This window comes from Protobothrops mucrosquamatus, unplaced genomic scaffold (genome assembly GCF_001527695.2).
Source record: "Protobothrops mucrosquamatus isolate PMUCROS unplaced genomic scaffold, P.Mucros_1.0 scaffold7, whole genome shotgun sequence".
Classification (NCBI taxonomy): domain Eukaryota; kingdom Metazoa; phylum Chordata; class Lepidosauria; order Squamata; family Viperidae; genus Protobothrops; species Protobothrops mucrosquamatus.
Genome location: NW_015386394.1, coordinates 2,746,231 through 2,771,305, shown reverse-complemented (window position 1 = coordinate 2,771,305; position 25,075 = coordinate 2,746,231). Strand labels below are relative to the sequence as shown.

The 25,075-nt window shown below is 42.4% G+C and overlaps 2 protein-coding genes across 3 annotated transcripts; both read right to left on the bottom strand.

Moving 5' to 3' along the window:
- Positions 1 to 153: 153 nt before the first annotated feature.
- On the bottom strand, positions 154 to 6,533 carry LOC107282410. Of its 2 annotated transcripts, none has more exons than XM_015810185.1 (5): positions 6,347 to 6,533; positions 5,916 to 6,104; positions 3,413 to 3,574; positions 2,725 to 2,870; positions 154 to 1,056 (listed from the first exon to the last, which is right to left on the bottom strand). In XM_015810185.1, the coding sequence occupies exons 1-5, from the start codon at positions 6,500 to 6,502 to the stop codon at positions 714 to 716; spliced, it is 996 nt and encodes a 331-aa protein (XP_015665671.1). In that variant the 5' UTR covers positions 6,503 to 6,533; the 3' UTR covers positions 154 to 713. The 2 variants fall into 2 exon arrangements, with proteins under 2 accessions (XP_015665671.1, XP_015665672.1); XM_015810186.1 differs by having other exon boundaries at positions 2,743 to 2,870.
- A 16,338-nt stretch (positions 6,534 to 22,871) lies between these two features.
- On the bottom strand, positions 22,872 to 24,625 carry NTF4 (neurotrophin 4). Its single transcript, XM_015810213.1, has 2 exons — positions 24,597 to 24,625; positions 22,872 to 23,595 (listed from the first exon to the last, which is right to left on the bottom strand). Exon 2 carries the CDS (start codon positions 23,574 to 23,576, stop codon positions 22,962 to 22,964), a length of 615 nt encoding a protein of 204 aa, XP_015665699.1. The 5' UTR covers positions 23,577 to 23,595; positions 24,597 to 24,625; the 3' UTR covers positions 22,872 to 22,961.
- Between the last annotated feature and the right edge of the window lie 450 nt (positions 24,626 to 25,075).

Sequence of the window (25,075 nt, the reverse complement as noted above, 5' to 3'; positions counted from 1 at the left end):
GTTGTTAAGCAGATGTTGTGGTCGTTAAGCAAACAGTTGGGTGTTTTTTGCCCAAAACTAGAAATGCCAGTTTTCAGAAAACATCACAAAACATGTTCACATGGCTGCAGGACACTGCAAACAGCTATAGATGTGGACCACTTTCTGAACACCCAAAATGCAGTCAGTGGTGTAACCATTAGAACTTTGGAATCAGATTGTAAGTATCCCCATGAAAGTCTGTTGTAACTTCAAATTGTTGCTAAACAATTGGTCTTAAATTGAGGACTATATGTGGTTCTAGTATTGTTATGTATGGAGTGAGATTAAACTACTTTATAAGAAGACAAGAAGGGCAGATTTATTTCACTCCAGAAGTCCCTCTGAAGATGCTTCTATTTTCTTTATATACAGTAATGCAAGAATCAGTTCTTGCACATTAATCCTGTATTGGTTTGCTTACTGCTGTGGGCCTAATATTCTTCAGGTGAGCACACATGCATGGCAACTTTTATGCCTAGTTTGTTCACAGCTTTATGAAGCTAAAATGCTAAGACAGTATAGCAAAGTATAAGTCAAAATGTTCTGTTTGTTGAATGCATCTAGAGTTTTTGTTTTTGTTTTAGTTATTTCAACAAAATGATTAAAAGGTAAACATGATGAAATATTTTTTTTCTTCTTTTTGGATGAAGTAGAAAAAGGGACTAGTGAGTGAGTACAAATCTCTGTCCATTTCACACTGGCATAGGTTTGCCACTTCCATAGCATTTATACTCCGTCTCATACATATGTGGCACACACATGATTTCCACCACAGGCACCCGGCAGGAAACTGTGGGTGGCTGCTGCACAGGGCAGAAGCGATTCCAGGTTCGCTTGTGGTCATTGGGAAGTTGGTAGGTTTCTTGGGCCAGGCTGAATAAACCACGGTGAGGTACAGCTGGGTTCAGGATCAAGTGGGGTACCCGGGTAGCCTTTGGAAACATCTGGAGATCTCGCATAGGCCCAGGTTCACGAATCAGAGGGTAAGGATCCAAATTGAGAATTTCCTTCTGAGTATACCCTTGAAGTTCTTTCCTATGAAGGAATGGAGACAGAACAAAAGAAATCATTTTTTCAGGAAGGTAGACAAAAGCAGGAAATATGTGCAGTGTTATGTATTGAGTGAGATTAAACTACTTTATAAGAAGACAAGAAGGGCAGATTTATTTCACTCCAGAAGCAGATGCTTATATTTCCTTTATATATAGTAATGCAAGAATCAATTCTGCTCAAGTCTGTTTGTGCTGCTTAGAGGGCATTAAATAGAGCACTAAATTTAGAATTCAGCTTACTAAGAAGCTAATTTTTAATTTTAAAAAAGAAATATTTCTAGTCCCTATGACTACAGTGAGTGATGCCTGTGGGTGATGCCTACTAAAATTACAGGTTTTACAAGCTTCTAGAAGAGAGATTGGGAGCTCCTCACTTTTTCCTAGTAAAATTAATAGATGAATCAAAATTTACTATTGTTATAGACATAGTAAATTTAGGTAGGTAGGATGAATTGTGCAAAACAAGATATAGGTAGTCCTCGACTTACAAGCATCATTTAGTTCAAAGTTACAGTGGCGCTGAAAAAAGTGACATGACCATTTTTCATACTTAACGATCAAAATTTGGATGCTTGACAACTGACATAACTTTATGACTGTTGCAATGTCCTGAGATCAAGTGATCACCCTTTTCAACTTTCTGACAAGCAACATCAATGGGATTTACTTAACAACTGTATTACTAACTTAAGAACGTAGTGATTTACTTAACAACTGTGGCAAGAAAGGTCATAAAATAGGGCAAAACTCACTTGATAAATGTCTTGTTTAGCTGTGGAAATTTTGGGCTCAATTGTATCATACATATATATTGATCAAATTAGCATATTTGACACAATTGGCAGAATTGAACTTACAGCGATTAAAGTGAAATGTGTCTCCAGGGGCGAATGAAAAGAATACCGAAAATTCAGGTTAGCAAGAATGGAAATGTATTATAAAAGTAGAACTTTGTGAATCAAAGCAAAATCCTGGGGAATCCACTTTCCTTTTTCCAACTATGTGTTTTGAAGAACCTAGGAGCATATGCCTCCCACTTTGCTCCCCCGCAACTAATACAAGTAGTCCATGACTTACAATCAATCGTTTAATAACCATTTAAAATTATGACAGGCTCAGAGGATGTTTCATGGTCTGTAAAACACTTTTGACTGTTGTAAAATGTCATGCCTTACACTGTAGTCATGTGACCACATTTCAGGTTCTTGACAACCAGCTCTCCTTTATGATCTGTTGTAGGTCCAATGGTCATGTGACCACAATTTATGACTTTTCTGCCTGTTGTCTGGCAAAAACTCTCAGTGGAAAGAATGGGTTTACAGGTATGATTTTAAAGTTCGCTCAACAGTGATTTCCTTAATGACATTTAATAACATTTATGCAGAAAATGTCATAAAATTGGGTCTTATCACATAGATGCCTCAACTTAATAACTGTAATGAATTTCAACCAAAATCTAATGCCAATTATCGCTGTAAATTAAGAATTACATTTACAGATGTAAATACAGATTCTGAAGGTGTTATGTAAACTAGTAGTACCACTGAGACCCTAAAATAACCAGAATGATTTAGGACTGAAATTCTGGGCTTCATTGTGATCTTAAGTTGAGGACTACCTATATGGCTCTGAAAGAGTGGGGAAAAGATACCACAGATGTTCCACTAACTGTGTGAAGATCCGGAAGTCCTGGGCAGTGGTTGATAAGTAGGGTTCGTTAAGCTTCAGCACTGCCTTGTCACAGATGTAGAAGGGTTTTCCAGCGAGGACATTGTTCTGTGTAGTGGCTACCACCAACTATAATGAAAAGAATAAAGACCACTATTGGACAGGATTTTCTGAATTTGCTAAGCAGCATTTTCTCTGCTGCAGAAGATATCTTTAAGAAGATGACTCTTCAGTCAGGTCCAGCATCAATTAGAAAGGCCACCTAATTCCCTTCCCCATGACATCCGCATTTTAAAATTTCCACAATTCCCTTAGTCGACTTAATGCACTGTAGGAAATTTAAATAGCTATTGTCCCTGTCAGATAAGCTACCAGAGTCTATCTCTGGAGGCTGTTCCTCTGCGAATTTGAAGTCATCCCTAACCCAGGCCACCCCTAGCTATTGTACCTTCAGCATACACAAGCTGCACATAGATCTGGCAAGAGCCTAAAGGACATTAAACATTCATTTGCTCAGTATCAAAAAGATGGGGACACGTGCAAGAAAACTTTGCAAAAACGTGCACAATGAATCATCCTTAATTTGGAGATCCTGACTCTGGCAAGAAAAACTGAGTGTCCAGGAAAAAGAAGTGTGGGTGTTCTCCTTTTGTCTCTGAAATTCCAGATACCTTGGATGCTCCATCTGCGTGATGAGCTGCCAACCTGAATGGCTGAGGCCCAGCATGAAAGGTGGGGTCGTGCGGCAGATTGGGCCAACCATGAAAATTTGCTTGGATCTCACTCTTCTGGTTGCCCATAGTTAGGGGGAACCTCCAGGCTCTAAGCTTCAGCTGTTGGTGACAAGAGCAGGTTGAGAGTTCAGGAAACAGAACATATAGTAGAAAGTAGAAGGACGGCTGAGTTGTTTCCTGTAGGGCAAGGGTCCCCAATCCCCGTTCCGTGGACCAGTATCGGGCTGCGGCATGCCAGCAACTGGTCCACACAAACAAGCAAAGCCCCATCTGCGAGATGCAGGCAGCACACAAAACCACGCACTCTGGTCCGTGTGAAAACTTCTCCACGGAACAGGTCTCTGGTGCTGAAAAGATTGGGGACCTTTGCTGTAGGGAGTGATAGTTTGATATTCTCCAAAGTGAGGAGAGCTGCTGTAGCCTTTGAAAGCCAGCTGGAAGATGATTTCTGGCTGGCTCCCTGGATCAAAGGGAGAGAGATTAATTACATCGTTCTTGATGGCAGCTCCTTCTGATTAAACTGCACAAACAGAAAAGGGTATTGCAGCTAGATCAGGAGTTGAGCTGCTGGGAATCCTAGACTTTCACCTACACTCCAATGGAACCATTAGGGACTTTACAGCCTTACTCTCCCCATCTCTTAATCACTTTAAGAAGTAATCAATTACAACTGAAGAGAGATTTTCTTTTGCAGTAAAGATAAGACTTCTTATCTTTTGTGATTAGTCTTCTTTCTAGATTTCAGAAATATAAGAGACTTTGCTTAAAGATTTAAGATTTATTTGCAAAAAATGTAACTAAGGGAGGACCTATGAAAGGTTTTAACGGCTAAGGAACTGTTTTTATTTTTTATAATGCTATTTTTATTTTTACTTTTGACGAATTAGAGGAAAATGGTACCTATATTTATGGTCAACTAGACACCATTTATTTTTTTGCCTGAAACAGAAAAAATGCATAGGTGATTTGTGGTTTTGATTATTAGGGAAAAAAAAAGATTTTTTTTTGTAATCAGAGTAAGAGAGAATTTTGTAACTAATATTTCTGTAAAGGAAATTGAAAGCTACTTTTTGTTCTTTTCTATTCTTTCTACACTTTCACTTTTCTTCTTTATTTCTTTCCTGCTTCTGCATTTTATTAGTTTGTTTTAGTTTTTTATGTTTTATAAAACCTAATTTTAAAATTATATTAAAAAAGCAGAGGGACAGATGATTAGACCTAATGACAGTTAATACTGTTCCTAAGACTATGGGGAAGGGAGAAATTGCTTATTTTTAAGATTATCCTTGTCGATTCGATTCATATTGAGAGTTGATTTTCTTAAAATATTTATTGTTCAGAGTAGAAAATTCCTCTGTCTTACAACCATCATTGGCTGGTAATTATGAGAAACAATATTATTGAATGTAATATAAAAAGTCATCATAAATAAAGTTGTGAGATGCTCCAGTTTCACCTACTAGAATAGCATTGGATAATTTGTAACTTGATTTTACTTTTGATGACAAAATATCTTGTGCCTAATACATTTTATTTTTAATTATCACCTGTTCCCTACAGTGTTTTATGATAATTGAAACAAGATAGACTTTTTTGTTGTTTTGGAAATTTGAAAAAAGCATGCATGGAAAATACAGCCAAGCAATATGAGTATTTTTAAATAACAACAACAACAACAACAATAATAATAATAATAATAAAGTTGGAAGGGACCTTGGAGGTCATCTAGTCTAACCCCCTGCTCAGGCAGGAAACCCTATATCATTTCAGACAAATGGCTGCCCAATCTCTTCTTAAAGACTTCCAGTGTTGGAGCATTCACAACTTCTGGAGGCAGGTTGTTCCATTGATTAATTGTTCTAACTATCAGGAAGTTTCTCCTTAGTTCTAGGTTGTTTCTCTCTTTGATTAGTTTCCATCTGTTGCTTCTTGTCCTGCCTTCAGGTGCTTTGGAAAATAGCTTGACTCCCTCTTCTTTGTGGCAGCCCCTGAGATATTGGAAGGCTGCTATCATGTCCCCCCTCGTCCTTCTCTTCATTAAACTAGACATACCCAATTCCAGCAATCATTCCTTGTATGTTTTAGCCTCCAGTCCCCTAATCATCTTTGTTGCTCTTCTCTGTGCTCTGTACTGTATTGGTATGTAGGCTCTGCCTTCAGGCTTGCAATAAAAGAGTCTTGCACACAGGAAAAGAGGTCAGGAGGGAAGTGAAAAAAGCAAAGCCCAGCATTAAATGATATAAGTGTTTGTAAGTGTTCCTAGAGCTGTTCCTTCTGGGACTGATTGTCAGCTCTTCATCCTGCTGCACTAAGATCTTCCTGGAACCAGATAGGACCTTAACTATTTCTCTAGTAAAATCAGGAATCTGCTTCTTAATGCCTTTTCCAAGACACTTTCCTAAGAGCACCCAATTGCTAAAATTCCCCCAGAATCTCTTACCTTCTCTCTCAAATCTTTATTGTAGCGGACGTCTTGATGTGAGGCAGAGACAGAGTAGCGGGGTTGAGCTAGCAGTTCCCTATGAGTTTTCATGCAGTGGGCAAGTTGTGCAGTGGTAGCCAGCCGGGGAATGACTTCATCTTGCCATACTTTCTGGGAGGCAGGTGGCAACGGTTCCTGGATCGTGGACTAACAATGGAAAAGTTGCAGGAGGAACAGTGAGTACACAGAAAAAGAATGGACAATCAAAAAATATGGGGACCACCTGGATGCAAACAGGATCTGCCTCAAAGCATCCCATGTCGTTTTTTGGTGTCACTCCAGCCCTCTCGCAGAGAACCCAGGGATCTTAGCCGCCTCCTCTCCAAACCTTAGTGTTTACAAACTATCCGGATTGCACCAGCTACCCTGCTAAATATTAGTTTGCTCACTCGCGCATAGGGCGGCGGGAAAGGCAATGATGGGCTATAATTAAGCCCCACTCCACTGCTAGTCAGTCTCCAGTCTTGTCGGCGGCCTTTGGGAGGTACCAGCGCGCCGGAGTCCACTTCCCAACCGAAGGGAAAGGCAGAGGAAGCGTCTGCCATGCTTGCCCCTGCTTTTGGGACATGGTTGCTAATGGAGTGTTGCCTTAACGGCAGCGGCGAATACAAGAAGATCACGAAAGGGGCGGGACTTCTAGAATGTTTGTGATAAAGGTTGCCCGAGTAATAGAACTCTTCAGCGTAACATTTTGTGGCCTTTTCCCTTTGATTCGACTGAGGGAAGTGCAGCGGTTAGATGGGGGGGGGGGGGGAAATCAGGACTGCTACGTTCAGTGACAGGTTGAACTAGCCATATTTAAAAAGTAAATGTTCGCTTCCGGGATATTTTATCCCTATTCTCTGCCTCCCCCTCTCCTTTTTTTTCTCGCAACCATGTTGCTATTTAAATTTATTCTTCCAAGAAATTGGATCGGCGAATGCCCCTTCCCAGCATCCGACTCATTTAATATTCTTCGTTCTGCAACCCTTCACCGATTATAAAAACTTGCAATTCCAATGACACCCATTAGATGGCACTTAGGACCAAATAATGCAAATTTGATCTAGCGTTTATGTGCAAAGTGCTGTACTGTACTTAAAAGGCTGGGATGGTTAGGACAAAAACCAACCACTTGGGCAATATAGAGAATGTCTTTAAGGATTAGCAGACGTTTTAAATGTAGCATAATGTAGCATTAAACTTCAACATAGTTGTCACAATCATAACATTTCCATTGCATTTTCATTGAGGTCATTGGCTGGGGAATTCTGGAAATTGAAGTACACACATCTTAAAACTGTCAAAGTTGAGAAACATTGGTCCAGATACTTGAGATAATTGTAGTCTTGCCAAACTTGGATTATGAGCATCAAATCTGAAGAATCCACAGAAGTTTGTGTCTTATTAAATGTATAAGTTGTTACAAGCTGCTCTGTTGGTTTTGAAATTTACAAATTCATGTAATGAGACAGAGCATACAAAACTGGAAACAGCACAAATACCTGTAGAAAAGAAATCAAATATAAAGTTACACTTTTCATTATATGAGCTTATATGCTCATTAAGCCTACCTTCCTGCAGTGAATACTAAGGAGCAAACTGCATTATAAACAATAAAACTGACTTCTGAATAGCCACATGCAAGATTATATTGCAAAAGCAACTTGGTTTTATACAAACTCCATAATAGTAGCCATTGTTCCTGTATTAGACCCAGTTTGGTATAGTGGTTAAGGCATCGGGCTAGAAACCAGAGGAACATGAATTCTAGCTTTGCCTTGGACACAAAGCTAACTGGGTGATCACTGGCCAGTCACTTCCTCTCAACCCTAGGAAGAAGGCAATGACGAACCACTTTTGAAAAAGAAAATTTCAGGAACTTGTCCAGGCAGTCTCTGAAAATTGGACACAATTGAACAAAAGGAAAATAGCTGTATTAGCAACAAAAATGGATCAAGGAAGGCCATAAGAATATATTAAAGTAGCGGTTCCCAACATTTCTGGCACCAGGAACCAGTTTCATGAAAAACAATCTTTCCACGCAGTGGAGGGGGGATGGTTTTGCGCACAACCTACATACTGTGCATGTGTATTGAAGCTTTGCTCGCTACCTTGTCACTTGCATGGCCCAATTTCTATTAGGCCACAGACCAGTACCAATCCATGGACCGGGGGTTGGGGACCCCTGTATTAAAGGATGTTTTGTGAGAAATTAAATGTAGTACAGTATCTCATTTTTCAATGTCTAAAAGATGTTTGCAAATCCATAAGGCAAAGTGTCCAGAGTCACTTTGTAGGAAGGCATAATGAATGAATGAATGAATGAATTCATTAATGCAGAAAAATTCTGAATAAACTAGAGATCTGGATGCACAGAAAAAAATACTGGAAAGAATGAATTAAGATTATAGCAGTGCAACTGTTTCCCTTCCAGTAGAAATTACGATCCGATTATGCCCTTTGTTGATTAGAGCCCAGATTGCAGCTTGGCATGATATTTATCTTTGGCTAAGTATGTTTTATGCTGTATAGTGTGAAGGGGGAGTTGTGATTTGATTATCTAAATTGAACCCATATTACTTCCTACTGTTGTTCCTCCTAATCGCTCTGTATACTACTGGTGCAGTGGCTAAAATGCAGTACTGCAGGCTAACTCACTGCTCACTCCAGGAGTTTGACTCTGAACGGCCCAAGATTGACTTAGCCTTACATCCTTCCAAGGTAGGTAAAATGAGGACCCAGATTGTTGGGAGCAATTTGCTGACTGTAAACTGCTTAGAGAGGGCTGAAAAGCACTATGAAGTGGTATATAAGTCTAAGTGCTATTGCTATATGAACAGGCAGGGTTGATAGTGCATATACTATACATGAAACATCCAGCCTGATTTAGCACCATCCTACTATGTGACTCTTATCCATAGTGAGTGTCCTCAGATATGCAGGTAGAGTTCCAATAGTGTTGATCCCAGTAGCCTCTTGATCTTGTACTGCAATTTGTTATGTAGAAATACTGCTTTCTGAAGTCCCCTTCCCTCAGATATTTGGATTGTGGAAAGCAGAATTTGAAGTCTGATATCCAAAATCTCAATCTTACCTGTCACCCAACTCCTCTCATACTTGATGTTTTTCTGGGCACTACAGTTGCTGGATGCATGTCAGATTCTGGGTTTGTGTGTAGAAAGAATAACATATGGTGAAGTGATTTCCCAATCTCTGAGTGGACTCTCAGTGAAAGGAATATCCATGGTGCTGGGGAAGTGCTTGAGATTATAAAATAGCATGGCATGGATGGCATAAAGCTAAGGAGGCAACCATGGCTAGGTACATTATAAGCAAAGTGAAGTTTTCTGAAGAAAAAAAGAAAAATGAACGTAGGAAAAAACTTCCATCAGTTTGGTCTAGCTTAGTATCCCTCAGTGAGGCATCCTTCAGAAATATTGGACTGGCAGTCCCATCAACACAGCCATCCTTGCAAAGAAGAGTGGGAAGTAGAACCATCTGGATGAAGAACTCTTGGTTGTAAAGAAATGTGTCATTTTCACTGCCTATGTTAGCTTCCTCTTCTCCATTTAGCTTAGCATAGCTGAATTACTTCAACAGAACCTTCTCAAGATCTTCAGTCTAATAATGTAGAGGTAGATCACTTGCTGTCTTTTGGATTTCAGTTTCAATGCTGTAAATATTGGATGTTTCCCGCTCCGACAACTGATGAAAATCGCAATCATTTTCTCTTTGCTTTTAACATGCTTTTTCTTCTATTTAGAAATCAGGTGCAGAAGAGGGGTTGGGATGAATGCCTAAGCTTAGCTAATCATAATAATAAATGCTGCTTTGTGGGAACCCAAGGATGAATTGATAACGTTTTGGGGGGCTGAGGAGTTGGGGAGAAAGCCCATGTTTCAGGCTAATTGGAGAATGTGATTTATGACTGCTTATTGGGGGGTGGGAATTGCAATTTGTTACTTTGTATCTGGGGGAAGGGAAACTAGTTTTGGGTTCAACTATGTAATGCCGATATGTTGTTTCCTGAATAAAATGTTCTTTAAGGAAGAATGCTTGTCTTGCAGTTCTTTTGATGGGTTTCATCTATCAGAACCATGACATGAACCCAAAACTACCTTCTATCCTGACCATCCTGGGGTCCTTAGCTCCAGTCACCTTTCCTAAGTCGAGGGGTAGGCTGACAAAGACTCAAGGAAGATCTCAGCATGGAGATGGAAGAAGCACCTGTAACAAGCACCCCGGCCATGGCTGCTTCCTCAGTGGAGGGAGCACAAGCCAGTGCACCGGAGGAGAAAGGAACTTTTGATGTTTTACAGCAGGGAGCAAGGCCAAAGACGCGAGACCTGATCTGGTCATCGGAGTGGACCCTGCCCAACAGAGACTCCAAGCACCTCGAGGCAACCCTGCTGAAGACTAGTTCTTCAAAAGCATCCAAAGCTGACTTGCAAGCAGGGGCCCCTCGAGGATTGCGCTCTCCGGACCGTCAAGGAACCAAAAGATTGGCGAATGGAAGTTTCCTGTCCACAATCCGTAGTCAATCATTGGAAAAGTTGATGGAGAGATTTGAAAGGCTGGAGGTGAGGAGTGGGGAACAACTTTCTCACTCTTCACATGCAAGTGAGTACGATGACTGGCGGAGCCGACGCCAATCTGTGCCTAAGAGAAGCCCCAACCCCACTGATGGATTGCAGGTGGCTTCGCTGTCTTCAAAGCGACCAGTGTTGACCTCCAGCCCTGCGAGGAAGGAGAGTCCCGGCCACCACTCTAGACTTGGCAGTCCGAGGTGTCACCGTTCCTACAGGACTGCGGAGCGCTGCTCATGACGCAAGAGCCCCAGCCACAGGAGAAGCCCCCGATGGTGTAGGTTATTGCGATCCCTCGACAGGCACCACCAGCGTGAAGACTCCAGGCGACAGGATTACGATGACAGCCACGACAAACAGATCCACTACCGAAGCCCGAGCCACCACTGGGGCAGTCAGAGTCCAGATCGTCACAGGTACCCTGACCATCACTACTATCAGTCACACAGCCCTATGCATCATTGTTGGTGCCGCCCGAGGCCTGCGCAAGGGGAAGACCCGAATGTGAGTGTCCAACGAGATTTAATTCAAAAGCTGTGCAGCCTGTTGGCCAGGCAGCAACAGGTTGGGGCGCTGCAGCTGTTGGGGGGCCTGCAGCACTTGGGGGTGCTATAGCCACCACCGGGGCTCCACAACCATTTGGGATGCAGCAGCAATGGGGCAGGCAGCACCCTGTGAATGCACAACAGCTAATGGGAGGACTGCAGCAACTGGGGATGCCGCAGCTGCCGGTGCCGGGAGGTCAGCAGCCGTTGGAAGCGCAGCAGCAGTGGTGGTGGCAACAACCCCTGAACGTGCAGCAGCCACTGTGGGATTTGCAGCAATTGGGAATGCTGCAGCCACTGTTGGGAGGTCAGCAGCTGCTGGGAGTGCAGCAGCCCAGCAGGGAGGCCAACCGTTGTTGGGAATGCAGCCTCCCCTTAGAGCTACTTTTTTTTATAATAAATTTTATTAGTTTTCCAGTTTAACATCCCAGTATTTAGAAAGCAACGTGGTGACTGGGTAATCAATGATTCAATAACAAAAAAATTTGTACATATCTCAGGTTACATTCCTTCTCTATTTCCCTTAACATTTGGTATATCATACTAAAACTAGTAAATTTCTAACCGTAACAAATTCAGTTAAAGCATTTGTCAATCCATTTTTTGCTTATACATATCCGTATCCTGTTTTTAAGTTTTACCTAATTCTTAATTTTTAATTACAACGTTCCAATTTAACCTTTAAGATCCATAGTATTTAAATTTCTGGTAACCCAAATTTCCTTTATTTCGTTACACAAAAGTTATAATATCTAAAATACATATATTACTTACTTAAATATATTCTTATTTTATTTCATAAACATTTTCTACTTCTCATCCTAGTACATCACCACTTACTAATAGAGTAGCCTTTATGTCTATTTAATTTCCATTTCCCTTATAAATTTAAATCCTAATTATTAAGTCAATTGATCCCTTATTTTTTATCATTTCCCAACAATATTTAAAACTAATAATCTTATTTCCCTTCATCTCAAAGTTTCCCTTTAGCCCATTAGTTGAAACCTTAGAATCTCTCTAGTAAATCAAAAGGCCCCATTTTTAAATCTAACTCTGGCTTTTTTTTATGCCAGCCAGGTTTCCATACCAATGCCTTTAGGTTATCAAATGGAATTCCCTTCATTCTGGCACATGTTACTTGAATCAAAGGAGACCATCTGATCATCAATTTTCCACAAGAACTGGTCCATTTATAATCATTAAGTTGCTGCCCTGGTGGTTCAGATCTCCATATTTGCTTTAGTGTCCTTATCTTCAATTCGGTCTCGTCTTCTTCTTCCTCAGATTTCTTCTGATTTAAGTAAAGAGTCATGTCCAGTTTTATGGTTATTGTTTGGTTATCTAGGTTTTCAATATGCTGTCTTTGTTGGTCTTTAGCATTGTCTGTTTTAGTGTTAGCTTCTTCCGTTTCTGTTATTTTTGTTATAGGTTCTTTAATTGCAATCAGGATTTGGTTATCAGAGTTGTCAATGTATTGTTGTTGTTCTTTAAAGTCCTCTGTCTTGGTGTTGATTTCTTCCGCTTCTGTTGTTTTCTGAGTTGTGAGTTTTTAGTTGGAATCTGGGTTTCAGTTTGTAGATTCAGGCTAGCGCTTCCATCTTTCAGTCTGGATTTAATTATCTCAGTAGCTTCAAGAATTTTTTCAAGTATAAATTTATAATCAATCGAGGTTTGTTGCTGGTCCCCCTCCATTTCTGGGGTAATTGTAGATAGTCCTTTAGAGGAGGCTAGTTTTTAAAACAAGAGTCAGTACATATTCAGCTCCACAGTTCTTAAAAGCCAATTTCACCTCCCAGCTGTTTCAACTTTTTATCTTTAGATAATACCAAGGACAGCTCTAGGTCAGTGGTTCTCAACCTTTTTAATGCCACGACCCCAACCGGTTGTAAGTTGAGGACTAAACCGGTCGTAAGTTGAGGACTAAACCGGTCGTAAGTCGAGGACTAAACCGGTCGTAAGTCGAGGACTACCCAACCGGTCGTAAGTCGAGGACTTTCCCTGCCCGGGAGCACTGCGCATGTGTGGTTCTGCCCCCTGTGCCGGCCGAGGTGTAGCTGGCAAGCAGCAGAGACGAAGCAGGCCGACCACCAGCTGGCCCAGCCCAAGGGAGGTAAGGCACCCGCCGGAAAAGGGGAAAAAATGGCGGACAAAAAAATGGCGGACAAAAAAAATGGCGGACAGCCTTGCTTGGCAACCCCCGTGAAATGGTCGATCGACCCCAAATGGGGTCCCGACCCACAGGTTGAGAACCACTGCTCTAGGTTGTAAAAAGTTCTCTTTGTCAAAGATATTCCCTTGCTGTACCAAGTTTCACCACAAGATGTCCCCGATGGCATTTAAAATCCTTTTCAAAAAGGCTAGGTTTTTTATCCAATTTAAGTTCTTTTTTGTCTTTTTTTTTCCAAGTAGGTAAGATAGCAAGTCCCCGTAAAGATAGGAACTTTTTGGATCGCCAAATATGAAAAAAATGCAGATCCAATTATTTAATTATAATTTCAGGGCTTTATTTCCCTATGTAGTCAGACGCCGCCATTTTAGAGGGTGGGGAAAAAAACGTTCCCTTCCCTCTCTCCTCGCAGGGGGAAGCAGTTTCAAAAAGCTTTTTACAGAAAAAAAACACCTTGGGATAGAAAGAAGGTAAGGTCTCACTCAGTTCCTCCATGGCGGCCTTAGAGCTACTTTTGATGGCGACCCGGAGAAGCTGATCTTCTTCCTCAATCAAGTATGTTCCCACATGAATCGCAATGCCCATTTCTACCCAAATCCAGCTGCTATGGTCGACATTGTCGCGGCCAATCTGGAAGGGGAAGAGTCTTGAATGGCTAAGCAATCTGTACAACGAGCAAGCACCTGAACTGGTAAATCTCCATCTCTTCCTCCTTGGATTAAGAGCCAGATCTGAGGACCCATCCATAGCCCTCAAAGCAGAGAAACAAAATCACAAGATAAAGCAAGATGGTAGACCTGCATTGGACTATGCACGAGAGTTTCGCAAAGTAGCAGGTCGGATAGAAAGGTGGCCCAAGCAGTCCCTAGTGCATCACTTCATGGAGGGGGTAGATGGTCACCTTTCCCAGGCCTGCGTCTATCGGGCTGTCCCTAATCAATTACAGGAGTGTATCAGGCGGCAGTAAGATTGGACGTCAAACTAGCTCGTTACAAGAAGCTACCACCTCAGGAAGCCGGGCTGAAACCAGAGCAGACCAGGTGGCCTCCTCCTCGAAAGTCCCCAGCCACCGCGGCCGCAGGATCCCCCAAACCACCTGCCGGTCTACCAATCAAATGCTTCAGGTGTGAACAGCAGAGGCACCGACCGGCAAATTGCCAGATCCCATACCCCCAACAGGGAAGTAGATCCGGGCCGCCAATGGGAAAGAAAACAGCCCAACAGCCGGCGAAAGAGAAATCGAACTAGATCATGCAAGAACCCGTTACCTAGTCATGTTGCCCACACAGGAAAGTGCCGAGGCCCAAGCTGGACCTGCCACCGCTCTGCCCTCCTACAACAGTGACAACGAAGGGGAGAACGACCCAATAGTAAGTCGACCCGTTCCACCTTTTTCTCTCGCAGCCAAACTCATAGTCTCTAAGACAGGGGTACAAGTGGATTTGAGAGTGCTAGTGGACTCGGGGTGTTCCCAGTGCATTATCAGCTTGCCACTTGCCCTTAAGATGGGTATACGGGTGAGATTGCTTTCCAAGCCAGTGAGATTTGAACAAGCAGATGGCTCTCTAATGGGAGGAACTTTAATCACACAACTGACAGAGCCTATATGCTTAGAAATAGGTGAACATTTGGAGTTCATTTGTTTCATGGTGGCTCCAAAGATGACTGATGCTGTGATTTTAGGTCTAGCCTGGTTAGACAAATGGAAACCTTTTATTTGGTGGGGAAAGGGAATTAGGACTGTGAGATCACCCATAGGGCTCAAACCCCCTCTTGATTCAGCCAATGTTACTGGAGGGTCTACGCCATCCACCGAGTTAGCAAAGATAGCCACCATGCCCCAGCCAGGAGAACCACTCATCCCCAGCGAATACCGGGAGGTGTTTAGCGAGAAAGAGTGCAACGTTCTGCCACTCCATTGGCCCAATGACTGCGCCATAGAACTATTACTGGGAGCTAAACTCCCAAAGCCGAGAATGTATGCCATGACCCCCCCTCGAAATGGATGAGCTGCAGCAATATGTGAACAAAAACCTAGCAAGATGATTCATTGAGCCGGCCAAATCTCAAGTGGGGGCTTCGGTGTTATTTAAAGAGAAAAAAGACAGGTCACTTCGTCTCTGCATGGACTATAAAGGGTTAAATGCTGTGAGCATAGAGAACAAGTACCCCCTCCCCCTCCTGAAGGATCTACTAACCCATCTAGCAAAGGAGAGCATCTTCACTAAATTAGACCTAAGGGAGGCATATTTCTGAGTAAGAATAAGAAAAGGAGATGAATGGAAGACTGTTTTCAACTGTCCCATGCAGCTGATCAACTAAGTGCTACATGATCATTTGTACAAGGGGTTTTTGGTTTATCTTGATGACATCCTGATATACAGCATGAATATGGGTGACCAGGTGAAGCTAGTGCGAGAAGTGTTGAAGAAATTGTTGAATGCCAAGCTATATGTTAAACTGTCAAAGTGTGAGTTCCATCAAACCCGACTGGATTATCTAGGCTATAGAATTTCCAGTGAGGGTATTGAAATGGACCCTGGCAAGGTGAAAGCCGTAATCAAATGGCAACCCCCAAAGACTCACAAACAGCTTCAAAGCTTTCTGGGGTTCGCCAACTTTTACCGACAATTCATCCCCTTGTTTGCCGAAATTGCTTTACCGCTCATGAATTTGTTAAATACCGGCAAAGATGGGGGGAAGCCGCAACCGGGCCAGCTGCTGACATGGACTATGAACTGTCAAACTGCTTTCAAGAATCTGAAAAGACTATTTGCGGTCAAGCACCTCTGCCCAGGGAAGACCTTTGTGGTTCAAGCCAATGCCAGCGACGTGGCCTTTGGAGCTGTACTATTGCAAAAGAACCATGAGGGGGTCCTGCAGTCCTGTGCCTACACCTCAAAAATGTTCACAGACTGTGAGAGAAGAAGGGCAGTTTGGGAGAAGGAAGCCTTCGCAATTTGTTGGGCTTGTTAAACTGGAGGCACTACCTAGAACGGAGCAAGGTTCCTTTTGAAGTGTGATGACCCAGGGCCCTGAACAGAGGCAAAGCAATTAGCTGGTCAGAACAATTGTCTTTGTAAGCACTGCCAACGTTCACCCAACAGCCCCCACATATGCTGACACAAGTTCAATAAAACAGTCAGGGAAGTTTACACGGTTCTTTAAAGTAAAACAGATAACAAGCAAACGTATAATCCTTTCAACTCCCAGCTTGCCTGTGAACTGCAAACTGCACACCTCAGACAGCAAGGAGAAATCAGCAGGAAGCAAACTTGGTCCAAAATACAAAGTGTCCAGGTACAAGAGCACACTATCACAAGAGTTCACGTTTGTTCCCAGCAAATGCCCCACCCCACAGCATCTCCTTAAATCCTACTCCCCAGGTGTGCCTTGTGGAGTGGGACGTGACGGTCTCCTCCCGAGCAAGTGAGCCTGCCTCCGTTGTTCCCTCCTCCTCTCTGCTCTCCTTGCTCTGGGATCTGGTGGGGAGGGGCCTTGCTCCTCGCCTGAACTCTGCCTTCCCTGTTCCAAACTTGAAGGGCCCTGGCCTGCTTCAGCCTGCCCCTCCCCACAGTCCTCCAAAGCCACAGACACCCCCTCCTGGGCCTCAACAGGGAACTCCATGTCGTCCTCAGAGTCAGGCTCGGATGGAAGCATGACATGAAGTATGGACTGATCACAAAAACTCAAGAGGCATTGAAAACTCCTCGCAAGCTATTCCCGAAGCAAGTACGGGGGGCGCAGTATTTTAACTGATTTAACTTCACCCTGAAATACATACCAGGGGGAAAAAACTTTTTAGCAGATGCTCTATCCAGATTGCCTCAGTACAAAAGCCAGTGTGAAGAGGTCAATGAAGCGAGCATATCTACACCACAAGCTGCATCTCAGCTAATGTCACGAAGAGTCCCACATCCTGATGACCCTGGGACGAGAAAATTAAAACAGGAACTCTTCAACGATCGATGGTTCAAAGACAATCAAACCTCCTTGATGTGCAGGGATGGATTGGCTTACAAAGGGGGGAACCTGTATTTGCCCCAAACCCTCCACCTCAACGCTCTCAAGTACAGTCACGATGTGAAACAAGCTGGGCACTTTGGCTATTTGAAAACACTGCATCTGGTTCTCGACAGTTTTGGTGGCCAGGTTTGAAACGGGACGTAGAGAACTATGTCAAAAGCTGTGTTGTATGTGCCACCATACAGAGAATTTCGGGGAAGCCCCTGGACTATTGCAACCGGTTGCAGACCCTTCCCAGCCATGAGAAGAAATAGCTATGGATTTTATAGTTGAGTTACCTGAAAGTAGAAGAAATACAGTGATTTGGACTGTAATTGGTCTTTTTTCGAAGCAGGCTCATTTCATTGCCTGCAAAGGACTTCCATCACCCCAGAGACTGACTAAAATGTTTCTTAAGCACATTTACAAACTGCAAAACGGATAATCTCGGACAGAGGGGTGCAATTTACGGCTACGTTTTGGAGGAGTTTCCTCAAGTTAATTGGCTCATTGCAAGGACTGTCGTCGGCTTTTCACCTGTCTACGAATGGGCGGCTGAAAAAGCGAACTCAATGGTGGAGCAATACCTTAGATGCTATGTGGATCATCAACAAACGAACTGGACTGACCTCCCTTTCGCAGAGGTGGCTTACAATAACTCTGTTCACAGCAGCACCAGTTTTATGCCTTTTAAAATTGCCACAGGAAAAGAATTCAACCCTATACCCAAATATCCTCAGGGACCCTCTATTTCCCAAACGCTTGACTAGTGGGTGAAAGGGTGGGAGGAGGTTTGGGACAAAATGAAAATCACTCTGAATAAGGCTTCCGAGACATATAAAAAACAAGTGGATAAAAAGAGGGCTCCCCAAAGGTCATTTCAGGTTGGGGGAAAATTTACTTATCCACAAAATATTTATGACTCATGTTGCCTAGTAAGAAGTTGGGACCAAAGTATCTAGGTCCCTTCCCCATCGTAAAAATCATAAACCCAGTTACGGTGGAGTTAAAGCTTCCCAGACTCTTAAAGAAAGTCCACCCTGTGTTCCATTGTAGCCTACTGAAACCCTTTCGGAGTTCTACCTTACAACCTCCCCTTAAAAAGGCACCTGGCCCTTTGGTGGTAGCTGGACAGATCCATTATGAAGTGAAGCGTATTCTTAATTCTAGATTTTCAAGGGAAAGTTACAGTACTTAATGCAGTGGAAAGGGTACCTGCTATCTGAAGCCACTTGGGTAAAATCTAGTGGCGTAAAAGCTGACAGGTTCATTAGTAAATTCTATGAAAAGCACCCTAATAAACCGAGAGGCAACCCCTAACCTATGATTTTGTTTGAATTGCAGGATTAATCCTTTTTCTAAAGGGGGGGGGATTTCAACGCTGTAAACATTGGATGTTTCCCGCTCTGACAACTGATGAAAATCACAGCCATTTTCTCTTTGCTTTTAACATGCATTTTCTTCTATTTAGAAATCAGGTGCAGAAGGGGGGGGGATTGGGATGAGTGCTTAAGCTTAGCTAGTCATAATAATAAATGCTGCTTTGTGGGAACCCAAGGATGAATTGATAACGTTTTGGTGGGCTGAGGAGCTGGGGAGAAAGCCCATGTTTCAGGCTAATTGGAGAACATGATTTATGACTGCTTATTAGGGGTGGGAATTGCAATTTGTTACTTTGTATCTGGGGGAAGGGAAACTAGTTTTGGGTTCAACTATGTAGTGCCGAAACGTTTCCTGAAAAAAAATGTTCTTTAAGGAAGAATTCTTGTCTTGAAGTTCTTTTGATGGGTTTCATCTATCGCAGGCATGTCAAACTCACGATGTCACGTAACATTGTGCGACATATTGCAACTTTTCCCCCATTGCCGGCAATGGGATGGACGTGGTTTTGACGTGACACATCCGGCCCATGGGCCGGCAGTTTGACATGCCTGATCTATCAGAACCATGACATTCGGATTACACTTTCCATTATACCTACCCAACATGTATAATGGTGAGGGCTTCTGGGAATTATAGTCCTAATCACATCTGAAAAACATCAGATTGCCTATCATTACAATAGCCAATACCTCTAAAACTAAACTGGACCATTTTCCACATAAATGAGGCTTGACTTCAGGCCAGAAGCAGCCTATCCCTGGCCTAAAATAGTCAGGATTACCATTTTAAAGCATCAGGGGAAAACAATGTCAGACTCAAATGAAACTGCAAGAAAACAGTGATATCCAAGAATACTGAAAAGTGGTGACGTTGTGCATATTGACAGCAGCAACTCTATTTAGAGCTCTATGAGGACAAAATTGGCAAGGTCGAGCTGGTAAATGCCTTGAACAATATTGGGGAGCTGAGTAGGCAAAAATGGTATCAGCATAAAACAGTTCTGACTTCCCAGATTTTCCAAAAATTAAATTTCCTATTCTAGTCTGCATAGTATTGGGGGGAGAGCCAACTCAAAAACCCAATTATTCACTTTTCTATAAGGAAAGGTTCCTTAAGGAGCAAATATATGTAACTGCCTGAAAAGATTTCAGGTCAAAGAATGATGGTTTTGCAATTATTTTGCAAAGACTACAGTAATCCTCAACTTACAACCAGTCACATAGCAGCCATTTAAAGTTACAAGGGACCACCCAAGCAATACTAATACTGTAATCTAGTTCCAAAGTTCTGACAGCCACTCCCTCCATGTGGTCATGTGACTGCATTTCAAGTGTTAGGGACTGACCCACATTTATGGTGGTTTTCAGCATCCTGCCGTTATATGATCACAAATTAAGACTTTTTGTGAAAACTATAAGTTACTCCCACTTTTCAGCAAAAATAGATCATAGCAAATAATGGAGTCACTTAACGCTGTTCATAAAAATGGGTCCAGTCCAAGTGTTGATCCACTTTACAACCATCATAACTTAAAACTATAATGAGCAGGTTGCATTATGGTCAAAGACTACCTACTGTATATCTAGTTCTATTAAGCAATATAAGCAAACATTCTTATAATTCTTATAATTCCAAAGTGAGTGCCAAGTGCTCAATTTTGGGATACTCTTCAGATCTACAATAAAGAGGAACTGCATTACAAAGAAATGTGACATCTCTGTTAGAACTAGACTTGTCCTTTTTAAATTAGTTCATTTTATCTTTTCTATAGGGGTGCCTCCATCTTATTGGATGTTTTTCTTTCCCTTGTAAATTTTATTTTCCTCAAGTATTTGCAAAGTTTGGGGTATTTTCTGAGCTTGCCAGAGCTGAGCTGCTTCTTCTTCATGGAGATGCTATTCTGCCTATATAACATATATAATGATCCACACTTATCCCCAGTAGTATTAAGAAAGGAATTTTTATTAAGCCTTTCTAAACCAAATGTCTACAGTACCACCAATCTTGTACCCTGAGATCCTTTTTAACATTAATAATATACATGTTTACCTTCAGCCATTAGGTTATACTTTCCTCCAGTTTTGTCCATTAAGTGTATCCTCTTCTTCTCACTGTTTTCTTTCCTATTCCTATTCAGCTTCTCCCTTTTAACCCAAATGACATTGAAAGGGCCATAGTTGACACTTGCATTAAGTTTTTCTGTTCACAACTATTTGATACAAACAAAAGGTCAAAATCTCTAGTATCTCAGTATAGTATTATGTATGTTTAGCACATTGTGTTTGTTGAAGTGTTTTCCTTTGATAGTTTCAAGAGTTCTTCAAACTTGGCAAGATTAAGCAATAATCTATTGCTGCAGTATATAGTCAGATTAATACTGGGCATAAATTCATATGTCATTTCTTTGAAGTTTGGTAATGTTGGTTTTAGCCCGCAGCAGGCTCTTAATACTAAAAATATCCATACCTAAACCAGAGTGGGCCGCCTGCAACATCCAAATTATATGTTTTTGTACATCATCTGACAATGATTAGTGAAAATTGATAGTTCTGACAGAATATGCGCAGCTGTCAGCCTCCCTCACCCCAAAATGTTAAATATAGCACCTGTATGGAGGAAGGTTTTTTACCTTTGAGGGAAGCATCTGGTTGATCTTCTCTAGTTTCAGAAGCTAAGTAGGGTTGAGTCTGGATAGTACTTTGATGGGAAACTTCAAGAAATCCCAGGGTAGTGTCTATACCAGTGTTTCTCAACCTCAGTGACGTTCAGATGTGTGGACTTCAACTCCCAGAATTCCCCAGTTGAAGTCCATACATCTGAAAGTTACTTAAGTTGAGAAATATGGGTTAGACTGAAAAGTTGAAAGCAATTCAGAGTGGCAATGGCAAATTGCTTCTGTATCGTTTCTAAGAAAATTCCATGAATGTGTTCATGAAGAAGACTTGACCTCTGATTAGGACTCTGCAGTGTTATTTTCAGCCTCCAGGTGGCATTAAAGGTCACAGAGCAATCAGTGGCTCAGGTGGAGAGCCTGTTCTATGGGCACTTCAAATGTCTTAATAACCAAAAATATTAGAAAGGCTGAGCTGGGGTGTTAGGATGGACTGGATGCAATCCAAGTTTTGCTTTCTTGAGTACTGGCTTCCTCTGCTTCCCCATCCAGCCACCCCCAGCTCCCAAAAGTAAATATTCATAACAATGGAAAGGAAGTTAAGAACTTTGTTTTTAATCCCTCCAATGCACACACGCACACACACCCCCACACACACCCCCAGACACCCACACACACCCCTAGAAATGATTTTCCCACAGAGTATAAATGCACACAAATAAGTTAATAACATGGCATGATTGGATCACAGACTCTTAACTGGAGGTGAGGCAATAAATAAGAAGAGAGGGGCAAACTAGAAAAAAAAAAGGGAATTCCGGAAGTGAACATTTTCCGCCTCAGAAACTGCTCTTAAAACTATTCCAAAGGCCTTCAGTGGTGAATCAGATGTTTTTTCAAGACACAGTTTGGTAAAGGTGGACGAACCTCCCACAACTACTTAATTTTCTTTCCAATGCACTCTCTAAAGTTCTAGGCTGTGTGCACAGAATAGAGGTGAGGCCCAGCAGGTGTGGCTGCTGGCCACACATGTACAGACAATGCACTTTCAAACATGCCCTAAAAGAACTTTTTAAATCGTGCAGGGAATCCTTGGCAGATGTGTGGAAATGGGAAATGTTCCCCGAGGGTAGACATTTTGAAAAACCCTGAACTAGTAGAGTGCACAGAAGGAAAAACATTGGGGGGGGGGGCGGAGGTAGTGAGGACTGTAGAAAAGAAGGACCTTGATACTCATGCCTAGATCACAAGCAGTGATCACTGAGATCCTCTTGACTGCAAAAGACCCACTAATCTCTTCTGCACTACCCACCAATTTGCATGGATAATGCAGCCCTCCAGCCATAACTTTCCCCAAGTAGGACTTTAAAGTTCCTCTTCCAGCCCATTTAACAAGAAAAAACATTCTTTCACTTAGGCAGCAAAAGCCCAGAGCTTATGGCCATAATGATGTACTTCCCCCTTAGTTTTGCTGCAGGACAAATGGAATCAGCAGTTTAGCCCAGAAGCTGTTAGTCACTAGAGACCACCCTCTTCTTTTCTCAACACAGACACATGTATGTGCAAACACACACACACACACACACACACACACACACACACACAGGCCAATGAAAGCTGAGTTAAATTTAGGAATCATTCCAATCCATGACTGAACATACTAGAGAGCTGGCCATGCTTTGATTGGCCAAAATGAGGTCACGGACTATGCCCCTTTCTTTTCTACGTCCGGCCAGTGCGTGTGAGTAGGGTGCAGACACAGGAAGTGTCAATCCGGATCCAGCGCCAGCCAACAATCTTGTCAGAATCCATAGTCAGAGCCCTCACGTAAGACTGTTTAGCCTTGCACTCAGAGATCCAATGGCGTCGATCAACACCCCGGCAGCCACCCACAGTTCCACCAGCTGGATTACACTTGGTCTCAAAGAAATACTGCCTAAGGGGGCCTGTAAGTGTCTGGACCTCAGACAACACTGTCACCGTTTTGCCACGGATGTCGACAGCTGTCCGTTTGTCTGTCACCCACACGTTAACACTGTCACATACAGACATTTCTCCCCGGCGTAGGGACCCTTCCAATGACCGTTTGGACTTGAATGTTCTATTAGCAGCTTGTCCAGGTTGGGTATTGGAGTCCTCCATGAGGAAAAGCAAGGGGGGCTCTTCAGGAGCTTGGTTAGATAGAGTGACACGTGGAGAGAAGAGGTCCCAATCCCTCAGGGGAGTCTCAGCCCAGAGAGTATCAGTGGTGTTAAGGAGGATATAGGTATTGGGAAGGGGGGCAGCCTGGATGACACAGAGCAATGGGGTGACCATGACATGGAACAGAATAAGCATCACTCTGCACAGCGGGGACCTATGCAGAAAAAAGAAAGCAACAATAAATTGACATTGATCATCAACTCTGAGGTCTCATCCCCTTTCTTCTCCTTTTCCACCATCCTCCACTTTTCTAGTTGGGCCAATTCCATTCTTGGATTGAGAAAACCCTTATCTAAAAGGATTTCAAATGGTACAATTGCAGCAGCCATCTTAATTCTTCCCAGAATGCAATGTCTCAGATATTCCATCAAAGCATCTCATTGCAGACAAAAGTAAGCATGGGTAGTTCATGCAGAGGCCTACCATCTGGCACATTTGTTTTTCTTCTTATGTAAAATCTCTGAGAACAATGGAACTTTCAGTGTATCATGTTTTCCAGCAAGTGCCTCTTGGTGTCCAGACTGGACTCAGTTTATAAAAGAATCTGATGTTATCAGCAAAGGAATCACGAGATTAGCAGGCCGTCAGCTAATATTGAATTAAACACAGCTCAGTATCCCCAGTTCATAATTGTCAGTAACCAGGTACAAAGTGCTAGAAGTATTAAATTCCAAGATAAAACAGACTAAAGAAAGATCTTTCCAGTCTCCCTTGTATAAACCTAAGTCTTGGCCAGATTTCAGTAAATTATATCATTCCCATAAAAAAAGATCAGTAGTTTTTCATCCCTCACCAATTCTTTTTTCATTAATAAACACTAGGGCACTGCCTACTTCAGAAATGATTCAGAAATCTTCAGACCTCACATGAGTATAGTTCTCTTTGCTATTCATTAAAGAAGTTTTAAGAGTTAAAGATGTACCCTTGAACAACTTGGTTCATTAAAGGAACACCTTTTTTTAGGTTCAGAAGGTTAAAAATACTCATGCATGCTTTCATGAGAGGCACTGTGTTCATGTGGGATCTGAAGCCATTCTGAATGATGAAAATTCCAATAAGCACTATATATGCTTCCCTCCCAAAAGAAAAGGAATCCAGATTGATTCAGGAAAGTTTCAATAAAAGCACACGGACAAAAGTGGGTAGGAGGATTACCTGTGGTTCAAGCCTTCCTCCGGCCACAGTCAAGCAGATCCTGGGCTTTATTCATGACCCCCCAGAGTGGGGTCTTGCTTGGATATTTGGTGATGCAAGCCAGGCTGTGTTGCGAAGACCGTCTTTTTGTTGCTGTGTCTCTTACAGGCACTTGTGACTCTTTGCTGTTCATGTGTCTGAAAGACGGGACTTATCAGGTCCCATCAAATCTCATGCTGCATCCTTGCCTCTGCTGAGATAGCAAAGAGAATGGTCCTCACCCAGAGGTAAAAAATTGCCTCACTGTTGATAAGGGATGGCAATAGGAAGATGTGAAAGAATATGGACTTGGCTGAGAATTTGATGTCACTCATAGGATCTGGCAAAAGAGGGAAACAACACCCTCTCAGTGAAAAGAACATTAAACTACCATCCTGCCTACGCTAGTCTCCTGTAATCATTTGCCATCTAGATATGCTGGATTATAATTCCTATTTCCC